Source organism: Diaporthe batatas (assembly GCF_019321695.1).
Source record: "Diaporthe batatas strain CRI 302-4 chromosome Unknown Contig00018, whole genome shotgun sequence".
NCBI lineage: Eukaryota > Fungi > Ascomycota > Sordariomycetes > Diaporthales > Diaporthaceae > Diaporthe > Diaporthe batatas.
The window spans coordinates 152,248-168,484 of record NW_025408565.1 but is presented as its reverse complement, the minus strand read 5'-3'; the positions used below and the strand labels follow the sequence as shown (position 1 = coordinate 168,484).

Sequence of the window (16,237 nt, the reverse complement as noted above, 5' to 3'; positions counted from 1 at the left end):
TGGGTTCGCTCTCGCTCCGAGGAACCCACTACTAGCGTAGTAGGTACCAAAACCCCCATACAACCAAAACCCCCACACACTTAAAAAAAATAAAATACTATACTTAACTTAATTTAACTTATTTAAAGAAAATAGTACAAAGTAAAGAAAAATAGTTATATAAACTTTATTTCTTAAAGAATTTAAATAAAATAAATATAAAATTTTAAAGTTAAAATTTAATTAAATTTTATTACTTTTTTATATTTATATAATTATAAATATAGATTTTAAATAATTTTATATTAATATAAAAAATATATTATTATAATTCTTATAATATAAAAAATATATATATAATATAATTAAAAATTTAAAATTAAAGTTTTATAATAAATTTATAAAAGAATATATTATATTATTTTATATATTTCTTTATTTATTATTTAATATTTAATTAAAATAAATATTATAAAAATTAAAGTAATTAAAAATAAATTTTATTTAAATTTAAATTTATTTTATAATTTATAAAATAATTTTAATAAATATATATATTTATTTTAAATATATTTATTAATTAATTTATTATATTTTATAATTTTAATTAATAAATATTAATATAAAATAATAAATATAAATATAAAATAATATTATTTTATAAAATAATATATATATATATATATATATATATATATATAATTAATTTTATTTAATTAATTAAAAATATTTATTTATAATTAAATTTATAATATAATTTATAAAATAAAGTTTATTATATTTATTTAATAAATAAATAAATAAATAAATAAAGAAATAAATAAATAAAAATAAATAAAGAAATAAATAAAGATTTAATAATTTAAAATTAATTATATTTTAAATTAAAATAATAAAATAAAATTATTAAATAGAATTATTATATAAAATTATTATATAAAATAAATAAATAGAATTAATAAATAAAATTAATAAATAAAATTAATAAATAAAATTAATAAATAAAATTATTATTTTATTTACTTTATTTATTTTTTATTTTATATACTTTATATAAATTATAAAACTTTAACTTTAAGTTTTAAATATTATTTTAAAATATTTTTATATTATAAAAATTATAATAATATATTTTATATTAATATAAAATTATTTAAAATCTATATTTATAATTATATTAATATTAAAAAATAGTAAAATTTAATTAAATTTTAACTTTAAAATTTTATAATTATTTTATTTAAATTCCTTAAGAAATAAAGTTTATATAATTATTTTTTTTATTTTATATTATTTTTTTTAAATAAGTTAGATTAAGTTAAGTATAGTATTTTATTTTTTTTTAAGTATATATAGGTTTTGGCTGTATGGGGGTTTTGGTACCCCCTATGCTGGTAGGTGTAGGGGGTAACCGAAGGTCTGACCCCCGGGTACTGTCCTTTTAATTGTTCCTACCCATTTCAACCTACACACATCTTTGACAGCTTCCAAGGTTGTTGCTAAGGCTCCTTTTCATTCTGCACCGAAGACCGTTTTCTCTGTTCTCGATAGTTGCGAATGCTCTCAATTCAACCGTATTCTGCCAACGGCGGTGTCCAGCACCTGAGGACTGCAGACACCATGGATTTATTGTGTCTGCCATATTTGACTCTGCAATCTCAACCTTGGAAGACCCGCTGATGAATATGATCCGTATCGAGGTAGAATATGACGCTGCAAATGGCAAACAAGCTTGGGCATACCCTCCCTGTCTTCTGAGGCCACTGCACAGGTACACAGCTGGACAGCACCTACTAGCTCCCTGCGGCATCACCTCAAGTGCTGGTGGTGGCTCAGTTCCTTTCTCGCCTCCCGCCGGCTACCACATGCGTCACGCTTGACTGTCCGTGGATCTACATCTGGAATCCTTTTGTTCCCTCCGGCCGAAACATCCCTGGCCGGGTGGGGGGGGGGTGCGGCGTAGACGGGTGTGAACGCTCTTTTCACATCATGTGAAAATCATTTACATTAGTTTCTAAAGTCATGCTTGGTTGTTATGGCTTTACGAGTTTGAGTTGTCCGCGCAGGACCATGCCGCTGATCCTCCCGTCGCCTCGTAGGTCTTAGCAATGCTAAGAGCGGATCCGTAGGTACCAGCGACCATCATAAATGTTCCCGACGCCACCACAAATACGCTGACGCAGACCATCAGAATCCATCTGACCGAGCGTTCAGACTTGCCCTGGGTCCAGTTGTCGTACAGCCACATGCAGCCCATGGGCTGGAACGACATCAGAGTACCGAGAAGGGCGCCGATCAGTGAGACCAGGCCGTCGAAAACCGGGATACCGCTGGCGATAACGTAGGCCACGATGGATATTCCGCCGGTGCATCCGATCCAGCTTGCCCAGTGGGTGATTGTGTTGGCGGTCATGTGCCTGCTTCCTCGCAAGACTCGGATGAAGATGTACTTGGCCGGTAGCTATTCGCTCTTTAGTCAAAAACTTTGGTCATCAAATTTTATCAGGCACACTTACGTGTATAGTAAGAATCGTCGACACAAACAACCCCGGGAGAGCGACACCATAGGTCACCTTCTTCATCTCGTGGCCGGCGGAGCCCAAGGCGGGCGAGGCGACATATGACCCGCAGTAGTAGTAGACAACGATTCCGATCGTGATGTACACTGCGGTAACAGTGGACTGGCACACGAGCAGCGACCGGGTGTAGAGGCGTGGGTCGGCCATCTCCGCGTGGATGTTGAAGTAGGCCGGGATGCCGGCGAAGGCGAAGATCAGGGAGGACACGGCGGACACGGCGCTGGCAAAGTCGGGCGTGTTGGTGAGCTTGTAATCGGAGACCCAGATCCCCTCTTGTGGGGCAGCGGCGGGCCGCTCCTGGATACCGACGGCGATGGTGAGGATGAAGACTGGGGGCGGAACGTCAGCGGGGACTCGGCGCCAACAGGCCCAGGACCATTGCTTGGGATCGTTTCCTTTCTAATCCCATACATATAAAACGTATGTGACGCCCTCCTGAACTCATACAGTGGCCAACGCTCAAGACCCAGCATTTAGGAAAACACAATGCCGATAACCGTACAGAGAGAATACAGAACCAACGTACTCGAGATGATGATGCAGCTGACGCCGAGCCAGGCCAGCCAGCTGAGCTTGCCCAGGGTCCGGATGCTGGCAAAGGCGAAGCCCACGACGGCGGCAACAACCACAAAGACGGCCGTGCATGTTCCATGGGCCGATACTGCGTTCAATCCGATCGACGTGCTGAGCATGCCGGAGCCGGCGATGAAGGTCCAGACTAATACCGTCCTAAAGTTAGAAAATGGAGTTTTCAGGTTTGTTTCCCGGACGATTGCCCAATTTGATAGACCAAGAGACGGGATACACTCATACATAAGCAGAAAGCGGCGCCAAATCCTTCACGTCCGATAGGACCAAACATCAGAAACCCAGCATCGTCGACGCCGTAGACCTCGGGGTGGCGGAGCTTGAAGACGCCTACTACGTAGCCGGACCATGTTATGATAGCCCCGACTGCGATGAGGCAGATGATTCCCGGAATCAGGCCCAAGGTGTCGAATACGGTGGGGATGGAGAGAACGCCAAGCCCTATTGAAGATTTTGTCATGAGGCCCGCTGCGCCGATCCATCCTAACTGGAGAGGTGATAGAGTGTCAGTCATACCTCCTAAGTACATACAATACACTCTAGACTCATCCTAATTCAGATGGAGAGAAAACACATACACTCCTGAAGTTGGGCCCATCCTCTGAGATCTCGCCAAACACAGCATCGGTGGGGGGAGCCGGATTCGACTTGACACCGTATAGTTCGCCCGACTCCAAGTTGCCATCGGGCCCTCGGTTGATGTCCTTCTTCTCAGACATGTTTCATCGACGTGTAATCACCGAGGTCCAAGGAGCAGGTATGCGGCAGGAAGGAAGAACAGCGACCCTCGCGCTCGTTTTAAGCGCAGAAAGGTCTGGGGAACCTGATCTCTAGTAGTCGTTCCTGAATCGGCTCGCCCCCACAACCCTTAGTGCAGCCCCGTCGCGGAGGTGGGTGTCCCTGAGCTTGGAGTCATTCCGGATACGCAGACTGGGTAGGTACTTACACTAGGTATGTACTATGTATCTAGGGACGTACCTGGCTGTTGGCCTCGGAGTCGCATGCATGTCTGACGTACCTAATGCTTACCGGCCCGCAGGCTGGGTGGGTTATTAGCGGAGAGTCTCCATATGTACATCGAGGCTAGCCAGCGGCTCACGACAAGGCTGCACTAACCTCGGCCATTTCCCGGCGCTTTGACGGTTTGGGTTTCCGTTTTTTTCTTCTCTCAGCCCTGGGCCGAGATGTCCCATGTTAGATATGATACCCTCAGCACCGTGCAATTCAATTGCTTAGATGCCCCATGGGGTATGAAACCCCAGCTGTCCACATTTCGTGAGGTCTGACGTCAAATCCGCAGCGTGCCCGGATTGGTGGTAGAGGATGGCGAGGTGAGCTGCGCGTGGGCGGAGAAACTTTATCATGAATAACGTTACACCCTGTTGTCCCGCTATTTTGAGTGCATGGAACAGGTCGCTGTGGAGGGTGGCTTTTTGCAGGCTTTGCAACTCAGGCAGACGCGAGTCCGAGTCCTTGCCAAGAGGAACGCCAACTCTGAAAAGGTGATGCCTCTTATCAAACTAGGTATGCTTTTTACTCTTGTTTGGGTTCTGGCTCCGGTTTTCTCGTCTCTGAACATGCCTAGGTGGTGCTACAGAGATAGATATGGCCTGTGTGGTTGCATCTAGATTTCAGTATCCTATTACGCATCAAATGTCCACAGTCCAGAGAAACCCGTACTATCTGCAGCGAAAACGGACCCGAGGGTCAAGGAAACATTTGAAGACCCGTGCTTTCTAGTGGGCTCTGGCCCTATGAAAGGTTTTTTAATTCCTTGCTACTCGGTACCCGCTGATCCCAATTAATCTTAGGTGTCCTATGGAGCCGCATCACGTTCAAGAGCGCCGATTCGTGCACTAGTGTTAACATCTGTCCTCATTACCTAATTCCTCGCGGAACCTGGTTGTGGGCCCCAGGGGTCCCCTACATCACGCATCGGGGTGAGGGTCCGCAGGCTGGCTGGCAGTCTAGCTGTATTTTTGGCGTGTGTATTCTTGTCTGCTACTCCAACAAATCATTGTCCTACCACGGTACAGAAGCAGTATCCCTCGCCGAGCAGATCTTGGCGCTCTCGACTGCGATCAAGAGCCTACCCAACTCAAATCTCATGCACAGCAGTGTTGTCACGTCATGTTTGTGCTGAAATCATGGATTGAGGAGAAGACTAGCAGAAAAACTTCATCGATAAACTGACTGGATTCGAAAACGCTAAACAATGATCCTGGTTGCACGTGTTCATACGGCCGTTGTGAATGTTTCCCCTATCATTCGCGAATCGCCTCAGGACCTCTTAGTTCTGCTTGGCGTCTTGCACATTTTTAGTCGATCCGATCAAAGTCTCCGACGACAGCATGCTCAGTATTTTGAATACTTCAGACTACGAGTACTAATAGATCACCACCCACACGACTCTCTCTGTTAAGAAAATTGCCACTCCCTCGCACAATCGAGGAACCCGCACTGCAGAGTTTGGTATCCTGATCCAACCTCGACCGAACAATTCTGTGGTTTATTGCTGATCTCTAAGTGAGGTGTGCTGATGAAGTCCCGAGTTGACTTTCACTAGTACAGATATTTATTCTACCTTGACGTAAATCAGCAACTTGAATCTTGGCGCTTATTTAGAGTTTTAAAGCGATATTATAGAACCGTGTTAATAAATCTAAGAATTCCGGGTTGTCGGATGTAGCGACGCCCCCTAGTTGAGTGTCCGCTGGCACCGTGTTGTAAAATAAGCGGTGGAATGAGGGCAAGGAATTGAACTGTGGAAGTCCTCTTCCGCTGCCAGGGGCAAAAGAAAATACGACATCCAAGCAAGATCAGGGAGTATTCCGCAGGCAGTATTAGCCTCTTAATACCGCATGATCGGGTATAACTGCCCCATGTGGATGTACCTAAGTACTTGCACACAATTGATTGTGGAGGCCTGGCTCACACTTGGTCCACTTGGTTCAAAGATCCTGCATGGGGCAGTTGCACCTGAGACCCCACTGACTCTAAAATAATACGCGTATTATTAAAGCATGATATCCCCCGGCTTTCAAGGCTTGTCAGAGTGGCCAGAGTCAGTCTGCTACACATATATTCCCCATCGGACAACTGACGCAACGCGTTTCAAAGCGCCGAACTCGACCCGTCCGGACTCGCAACTGAAAGGTGAGGCAGGCTTTTGCCCGTCTTGATGACACGCAGAGAAGACTTTCCACAAATTTCTGACGATGCACGTCCTCGTTGGATTACTTCGACGACACTTTGAAAATGATGAACACGACGGCTGCGGGTCCCCTACGAATGGATAAGCTTTTCTAACTGCTTAGTCTCAAGATCTTCCTCGCATTCTCATATGCCAGCTTCTTTTTCGTGTGCGTGTTCATCTCCAGCCGATCAAACCAGCTCGAGATCTCAGTGTTGTCCTCAAAAGGGTAGTCTACACTGAACATAACGCGATCCTCACCGGTCCATCTCAAGGTGTCCAGAAGCGTGCCCGAGTCCTGCACCCCCGAGGTCGTCACATAGAAGTTGTTCTCCCAGTAGTACTGGGGTGTCTGCTTGCCCTCCCAATAGTGCACGAAGTGCCTCATCCGTTGATTTATACGCGGCAGGAAAAACGGCAGGCCCTCGCCGCAGTGGCCGAGTATGATCTTCAGCGTGGGAAAATCGTCAAATACCCCGCCGACCATGAGCCGCAGCGCATGGGCTGCCGTTTCTGAAGAGAAGCCCCACGCCGACCCCGCGAGGAAGTTGTAGCCGTCATAGACCAGCTGCTGCCCCGGCGGAGGGGTCCGGGGGTGCAGGTATATCGGCACGTCGAGCTCGACGACCTTCTCCAGGAAGACCCGGTTGCCGGGGTGGTCCAGGTACACAGCACTGTCTGCTGAGCCGTTGTTCGTGTATCCGCCCACGAAGCTCCCCACGCCGCCTAGCTCCTTGACGCAGCGTTCTAACTCTGCCGCCGCGCTGGGCGGATCCTGGAGGGCATTGCTGCACCAGAAGTCGAAGCGGTCGCTGTAGTTCCCGCGGGTGTAGATCCGCGCAATCTCATCGTTGACAAACTTGGCTGCCTCGACGGCAAATGTGGTATTGAACACCCCTTGGATACCTGGTGCACCATACAAAAGTACTGTTTTGGTGATATTTGCGGCATCCATGGCAGCAACACGCGAGTCGATGTTAGTGATGCGACCCATCACATCTGTTACATATTCGGGAATATCAAAGTTCACTTCGTTCGTGTAGTTGACGAACGGAGTGGTGAATGTTCCGGAGAAGAGAGAGTTGCCAACGTGCTCCTCCAATGCAATCTTGCCCGCTATTGGGGGTGTGAGGTCATAGAAAGTTGGACGGCCGGAGTTGATGACCTCTTCCTCCGGAATATATGTCTGGACCTGCGCAACAGCCAGGGTGGACAGGAAAATCGTGATGATGCTGCCGGGGAGTAACATGATGTCGATGATACAGAAGCAAGCAGTTGGACTGCCTGGTCAAGGACATTTTACAATCAGGTGGTAAGCAGTTCTTGTACTATTCTGGTCCGGCTCGAAGTTCGCAGTATATATTCTACAACGCAGCCCACTATCAGTGATCTATCCGGCCTAATTTTACATCCTGTCCTTTCAAACCAAGCCCCTCTCTTGCGAGATGGCACTAGTGTTGCTGCGATATCCAGCGTCACACCGCGGCTTACAACCTGGCATGGTGCCTATCTCCCATTGGCTGTTCGAGGTCGACGACATCACCGTGGACAGGCATCATTGTCGCAACAATTTTTCCTATAGGCGTAGAATCCTCTTCAACGATGCAAGTGAGAGAAATGCACGCATCTGGGTGATTTGCTTTCCGAGTTGACCAATGTTAATCGTACCTAGGTAGTGGTTGGCGACTTGGCATGGAAATGTAGTGGACGTTGAGGATTGATGCGTTTTGCTGTAATGTCGCAATTGCGGAGCCGCTGTTCATAGCATCCTACCTTGTGAAAGGACTAATAGACGCGAATTGCCACCCCCCTCCACCAACCCCAAGCGGAGTAGAATCACACGCAGTAAGTAACGCATTCTCCCCTAGTGCGGTGGTGAAGCGGCGATCAATCTATAATCTCGGAGACCGATGTGTCTCGGCACTTGGGCCGGGACCCCAACTTCTTCCTGGCGCCACGTGCACAATTCCAAGGCTTCGGGCAGTACAAGATAGGAAATATTATGCAGGTTATATCCAGAATCACATCACTAAGCGGCTAGGCAACTCCAGAGCCGCATGGCGCCATGGAATGTGGAGTCAGCGACGGATCGCTTCTGGGCTGCTTTCCTCGGAGCTAAGCGCATTTGCGAGAAAGCGGAGTGGGTATTTTTTTACCCGACCCATTTGGGCCCATCTGGGCACTGAAATGTACTATGTAGGAGAAAAGACGGTGAATTTTTTGTATCTATACCTGACCCCCTGACTCCTCAGCACCAGCTTGCTTGTTGGTTGATCTCGACCTTCAGTAGAGATCGCAGCCAGACAAGTTCCGGCCTCTTGCACATGTGCTGTATGCAGAATGTCCAGACCTGCGCAGGGCGACATTGAGAAAATCGACCATAGCTCGACAAAAGAGCAGCCGACCTCGGATGACTCCGCCACTGGCGAAGTCGATGGCTCGGTAGATGAAGATGGGCAGCGCAACGAGGCCCCCGATCAAGACCGAGTTCGGCGGACATTTTCACATTCCTCGCGAGGTCCAATATCAAAAGCGAGGGCCGTGGCATTGGTCGCCACTGTCACCGGCGCCAGCTTCCTGAATGTCAGTATATCCTCACTGCCGCAGTACGATTCCGGTGAGATCTTAGACTTCACATGTAGTAAAACTAACAGTAACTACCGGTATAGACACTTTCAGGCCAGGCAGTCGTGATCATTCTGCCAACCATCGGCCGCGACATCGGTATCCCGGACTCGCGCCAGCAATGGATCGTGTCGGCCTACGCGCTCGCCTTCGGCTGCTTCCTGCTCCTCTGGGGCCGGATCGCTGATATTTATGGCAAGCGTAAGATCTTCGTCCTTGGGTCCGGCTGGGTAGCTATCGCGCTGGCCGTCAACCCTGTCATACATAATGAGATCGCCTTCGACCTGTTCCGTGGGTTTCAGGGCCTCGGAGCTGCCGCCAACGTGCCCACCGCGCTCGGGATCCTGGGGACGACCTTCCCGCCGGGCAAGGCCAAGAACTACGCCTTTTCGATGTATGCGGCCGGCGCGCCGCTCGGGAGCATCTTTGGAAACCTACTCGGTGGCCTGATTGCCAGTTATGCGCACTGGACCTGGGTATTTTGGGCTCTGGCCATCCTTGCTGGGTTGGTAACTGTCGCTGGATATTTTGTTATCCCGCCTCCGCCGACCACGTTGCATGCCCAAGGCGTCAAGGCGAAAGCAACGGTCGACTGGGTGGGCGCGGTTCTGATCACGGTCGGCTTGATGGTGATGCTCTTTGCGCTTACGGAAGGAAATGTCGTTGGCTGGAAGACCCCTTGGGTGCCGGTCCTCATCGTCGTGGCTCTCATTATCATCACCGCCTTCGTCTTCTGGCAGCACCACCTGGAAAAGACGGGCAAACAGACCCCCCTTATGAAGGTCTCCATCTTCAAGAGCCGACGCTTCAGCGCTGCCATGATAATCATGGCCCTCTTCTTCTCGAGTTTTAACTGCTACCTGATCTTCGCCACCTACTACTTTCAGGACTTCCAGGGCCTGAGCGCCATACAGACAACCCTTCGTTTCATACCTACCGGTGTCGTCGGCATACTGACGGCAGCGATCACGGCGAGGCTCGTGGCCATCATCCCGACCTTCATGCTCCTCATGTTCGGTAATTTCTGCATGGCCGTCGCCTGCCTCCTCTTCGCCACGCCCATACCGCCGACGACGACCTACTTTGCCTACGGCATGCCGGCCATGATCCTCAGCGTGTTCGGGGCGGACATCACCTGGCCGTGCATGACGCTCTTCACCTCGCACTCCCTGCCCCAGGCTGATCAGGCCATGGGCGGCGCGCTGGTCAATGCGGTCGGCCAGTTCGGCCGCGCCATCGGCCTGGCGATCGCGACGGCTATCCAGACGTCGGTCATGGCGGGCGCGAGGGGCACGAGCGTCGAGGAGGCGGGGGCGATGAGGGCGTGGGATCAGCCCACCCTCAAGGGGTTGCAGGCTGCGCAGTGGTTTGACTTTGCGCTTGGTGCGACGAATCTGCTTGTGGTTGCTGTGGCGTTCCGTGGCTCGGGCATCATTGGTAAGACGAATCCGAAGGATAAGGACGGAGTTTTGGAAAAGGAGCCTGCTAGGAGTGGTGGTGAGGAAGGCATAATGAACGAGCAGAATGGCCGGCAATAATGGAGATTTTCAAGTTTGTGGAGGAACCTTGGAAATCAGATTTTAGAAACTAAATCTGAAAGATATAACTACCTAGGTATCCCGTTACATCCGCGTCATTAATAAACTGACCCTCACGCGGTGATGCAGTGTCATCGATGAAAATGATGCACACACTCCCCGATATCTCGCTCGTCGGCCTAGTATGAGCCGCTATTCAACCCTTCTGATGGGAAGTCTACGTAAAGGGACATCCTGTGACCTTTCCGACTCCCTTTGCTTATCCTTGCGTCTCTTATACCATATCCATCCTAATATCACTGCTGCAAGGAAGACCAGACCACCCACTGTGGCTCCTACTATGGCGCCGACAGGAGTGTTGGACGTTATCGGCGCCGCTCCGGGAGTGGCCGAGCCCGTGTCGCCGTCTGGCCCCGCGCTAGTCGTGGTTCCAATTGTTGACACTGTAGTAAAACTGTCCGAGGTCGCGTCTGCTGTGGTACTGGTAGTGTCTGGCGTTGAAACTGTTGACCTGTACACAGTTTTGGTCGTGGTAGTGGTACTAAAGGTAGTTGGCATGGGATCGGAATTAGAAACTATACTAGAAGCAGTTATCTCCGGTGTTGAGAATATGGTACTCTGAGTTGTCGTTGAAATTGTTTCACTCGGCCGAATGATTACGGTTTCCGTGGTCTCTGATACTATAGTAGTTGTGGAGATCATTCCAAACCTGGTAGTCTCCATCGTGGACACAACAGTGGTTGTGAAAGGGCCCTGGCCGCAATCATCATGAAGGCACATTGTCATAGGTCCGTATAAGGTGGCGCTGTTCAGGCAGCTCAGCATGGTGAACGTCTCTGACGTGGTGGTCGAATAGAGGAAAGTGCCACAAGTCGTATAGGGTATCCCGGTGCTGTGTGCCAAAATTAGAATGAATAGTTTGAAGGATGGTTTTCAGCCCGCCATCAGCCTTACCAACAGGTGATCTGACCCGGCTGAGAAGCACTGGCATCGCTGCACTCTGGAGATCCGTAATCATAGCATTTCGTTGGTATTATTTTCAAGTCCTCCGTGGTCGAACGATCTCCTCCATACACCGTGCAGCCGCGCCATGACTCGCTATTCACACAGGGGACGAATCTTCCTTGACAATCTATGGGGGCACCTGTGGCAGGACATGCATGTTAGCATGTCGAAGTTCAGTTCCCGATTTGCATGTCCAGGCGAGCGGGAGCAGACCTCGGATTACACGGCAAGGCTACTTACCAGAGTAGTATCCACATACTCCATACGCTGGGTATTTCGTTGTTTGCGTCGAAATGGTTGTCCACGTTAAAGCATTGGCAGTGATCGTCGGTAGAGGGGGTTTGGTTATGTCATGAAGGGAAGACTCGCTAGATGGTGGCATGCGGATGGGGGGACGCAGGGCCGAACTGCGGGCGAAAATGAATGTGGCACCCAAAAGAAACCTGGAATACTTCATTGTGTGTGGCAGCAATGTAGGCACTCACTGATCTGGGAGATGAGCAGTCGGTGAAGTAATTCCCGCCCGACCAGCTTCGGGGGCCTCTGATTTATCTACACTTGCAAGTAGTACAGTGTTTTCCTTGGTTACCTGTATAGCATAAACATCGAGGAATGTATGTTCCCATTGCTATAATCTTCTTACTCTTCCAATGTGTTATGAATCTGTAGATGAATGACCCCTGGGCGGCGTTCCGAAAGTAGTCAGCTACACAATGCACTTGGGTAGCAATCATTCACGTCACTCACAGGGAGTCAAAGCGACACAACAGTATTGTTCACTGACATCAAAAAGCATCAGTTTACCTATTGAATCATCCTCTTTAAACTGTCACAGGATGTCCTTGGGTTCCACCGAAAGCCCCCCTTTCCAACTCTTACTGGTCTTTGATGTAAATGTTGAGCATAGCCTTTAATGAGTTATTTGAGTAAACAATAGTTCATTAATTAATATTAAAGAGAAGTCTATAATCTCTCCCAGCGCTTAAAAGGAGCGGGTATAAGTATTAGTTGGCTTAGTCAGCCAGACCTAACCGTACCTTCTAATATAAATCTATAATCTCTCCTAACGCTTAGAAGGAGTGAGTATAAGTGTTAGTTAGCTTAGTTAGCTAGACCTAATTGTGCCTTCCAATATACCCCCTATTTATTAATAATATTATTATTATAAGAAATATTTAAAATATATGGATAGTATAATATTCTAGTTATTAAATTAATAAACCTATTATTAAACTCCCTTTTGCTATTTTATTAGTACCTATTAGTGCTAAGTTTTAAATTTATTGAAATTAAATAGATAATAAACCTAATAAATAATAAAAACTTAATAATATAGGTTTTAAAAGTATTTTTATATAAATATTTATAAAATTCTTTATAAATAGAATATATTTAATATTATAGATACTTTTAATACCTTTTAAATAAAGTAATAATAAATAATTATATATTTTAAATAAGTAGTAATTTTAATATTTTAAATAAGGTTTAATATAAGTTAATTGTTAATATAAAGTATAGGTAGATACTTAATATATAGGATTTTAAATCTTATAATATTTAAATTATTTAATATAAGTAAAAATATAAATAAATAGGCTATATACTTAATTTTATAAGTTAATTTAGTAATTATTAACTAATATTTTAATAATTAAATAATAAATAATTTATTAAAAGCTAAATTTAGTTTTAAATATTTTAAATTATTTAAGTTTATATTATATAAAATATTATTATATATATTAAGCTTTATAAATATAATATTTTAAAATAGAATATTTAATAATTTAAAGTTTATTTAATATAATAAAAATATCCTTATTAATAATAAAATATTATTCTATTAAATTAGTATTAAATATTAAAATAATAACTATTAAAAGGTAAAATTAACTTTTATACTTATTATTAAAAGTTTATTAAATTAATAAAGGACTAGTATATTATAAGGTTAATGGAAATATTACTATTTTTTAAAAAATAAGTTTAAATCTATTAGGGTATAATAATTATTACTATTAAGTATATTAAATTATTAAAGTATATATTTAATGTAGCTTTATTAAAAATAAAGATTTTAGCTTTAGTTTAATAAATTTTAAGGTTAAAAATATTAGTAAAGGTTTATATTAATATACTTAAATTTATTTAAAAGGATTACCTTAAATTTAATAATATTATTAAAATAACTAATAATTAAAATATTATTAATATAAATAGTAATAATAATATTATTATTTAAAGAAATATATAAATTAAATATAGTTTAATTATAAAACTTAATAAGTTTATTATATAATTTACTAAACTATTTTTATTTTAATTATTTTAGGTTATATAGAGCTTAAAGGATTTTAAATATAATATTTTAAATAATATTTAATATTTAAATAATAAATATATATAAATATTATATTTTAAGTATTTATAAAGGTAAATTATTTTAATATTAAATTATTAAAAATTTATTTTAGTTATTAAAATAATTTAAATAATAATTTTAGTATTTTATATTAGATAACTAAACTATAAATATTATTATAATTAATTTTATAAATTTATATAAAATTTTAAATAATTAAATAGGCCTTATAATAAATAAGGTTTCTCTTAATATTATGTTTTTATATATACCTATTAAGGGTTAATAATATATTAATTATAATAAATAAAAACTTTTACTTAAATCCTTATAGCTTTAAAAAGTCTAACTTTTTTATAATAATAAATTAGTTTAACTTTTAAAACTTTTAAGGTTTATATATAGTTTTATAAAATATTATTATTTTAAATTACTAAAAATATAATAATAAAATAAATAATTTATTATAGTTAGTATTAGTTAATACTAATAGGTATATAATAGATTTAATAATTATAGTAATTAGTTTATTTAAATTATTATTATTAGAGTTAGTATTAATTAATATTAAGTTATTTAAATTAAAATTAGTATTAATTAATATTAAGTTAAAGAAGTTAAAGTTTATATTAGTTAATATAAAGTTAGTTTCTATATATTAAATATTAGCTTTTACTTTTATAAAGATTATATATAATAGCCTTTTAAATTAATATTTAAAGAATATTTAATAATTAATTTAAATAATATTATAAGTAACTATAAAAATAGTAATAAAAGTAAATTTATAATTAATTAAAGAGATTATTTTATTAGTTTAATAATTATTTTAATTAAATTTCTAATTAACTATATAATTATAAGTTAATATTTCTTTTATTATATATAGTTATTTATAATAATAATAATAACTTTATAAAATAATATATATAAATATAAAACTAAATTTCTATTTATTTTAAATCTAATAAAATATACTTTTAGTTTAATTTATTAATTTTATTTCTAACTTATAAGCTTTTATAGGGATATAAATATAATAAAAATAAAAATAGAATTAAAAATATCTAATATTAGACTTTTTTATATAGTATTTTAAATAATATAATTTAATAAGGTAATATAGAATATAATTTATAATTTTAAAGTAAATTAAATATATAATATATTTAGATTAAAGTATAAAGAATATTTTATTATAAATTATAATTTTAATATTAATAATAACTATTTATATATATTACTTAAATATTTTATTTAATTTATAATAATATAATAGGGATTTTTAATAAATAATTCTTTATTAATAAAATAAATTAATTATAATTTTACTAATATATTTACTTTTATTATTAGAAATAAATATTTTAATTTTTATATTAAATTATATCTCTACTATTAATAAAAGTTTTAATAACTATAAGAATATAATTATTTTTAATAAAAAAACCTAATAGTACTTTATAAAGTCGTTAATAAATAATATAAAGTATTAAAAACCTTTTAGTAATCTTATTAAAAGTATTTTAAGAAATTTAAATAAATAATTTTAAATAATATTTTTAATTTTTATTTTAATAGTAATTTTAAATATTATTAAACAAACTTTATAAGTTTATAAGGTTTATAGTTAAATACTTTTAGTTTTATTAGAATAATATTAAAATTAATATATAGTTATTAAATAAAAGTTTTATTAACATTATTATATTTAAATATTTTATAAAATTCTTTATATAATAAAAGGGTTTTAATATTTTATTATTAATAATTTAAATTTTAAAATTCTTTTATAAAATTTTATTTATATTATTTTTAATTTTATTATTTTTAATTATAAAAGATATTATTCCTTTAAGTATTTATATAAAATTAATTTTAGATTATAGTTTAATTAAATAAATAAGTATTTCTTAATTTTTAACTATAAAATATATTAGTAAAGGTATTTTTAATAATTAATTTATTAAAAGCTATAAAAGGATATTTATAATATTAATACCTTTTATAATAAAATAAGTTCTACTAGTAATAGTAATTATTTTACTATATAGTTAAAGTAAGTTAAAGTTTTCTATATATTCTATTATATACTTTAAAGTATTTAAATTAAAGATTTATAATATTTTATTTATATTTTTAAATAATAATAAAAGTTTTATTATATATATTAAAATATTAATATAAAATACTATATCTTTTATTATTATTAAAAATTTTATTATATTATCTTTTATTTAATTAATAGTAACTTATTTCTTTTCCTTTTTTATTCTTTTTATATTTTACTAACTTATTATAGTTTATATATAAGTAGTTAATAAAGATAAAATTATAGGATTAATATTATATATATTCCTTTTAT

At 39.2% G+C, this 16,237-nt stretch overlaps 2 protein-coding genes across 2 annotated transcripts; one reads left to right on the top strand and one right to left on the bottom strand.

The window, feature by feature from the left end:
- Positions 1 to 2,020: 2,020 nt before the first annotated feature.
- Positions 2,021 to 3,865, bottom strand: KVR01_012183 (uncharacterized protein; the record flags this gene model as incomplete). The annotated part of the gene is made up of 5 exons (XM_044789419.1): positions 2,021 to 2,440; positions 2,496 to 2,887; positions 3,085 to 3,276; positions 3,372 to 3,633; positions 3,725 to 3,865. 5 exons carry the CDS (start codon positions 3,863 to 3,865, stop codon positions 2,021 to 2,023), a joined length of 1,407 nt encoding a protein of 468 aa, XP_044638761.1.
- Positions 3,866 to 8,679: 4,814 nt separating this feature from the next.
- Positions 8,680 to 10,502, top strand: KVR01_012256 (uncharacterized protein; the record flags this gene model as incomplete). Its single annotated transcript, XM_044784364.1, has 2 exons — positions 8,680 to 8,769; positions 9,009 to 10,502. 2 exons carry the CDS (start codon positions 8,680 to 8,682, stop codon positions 10,500 to 10,502), a joined length of 1,584 nt encoding a protein of 527 aa, XP_044638834.1.
- Positions 10,503 to 16,237: the final 5,735 nt, after the last annotated feature.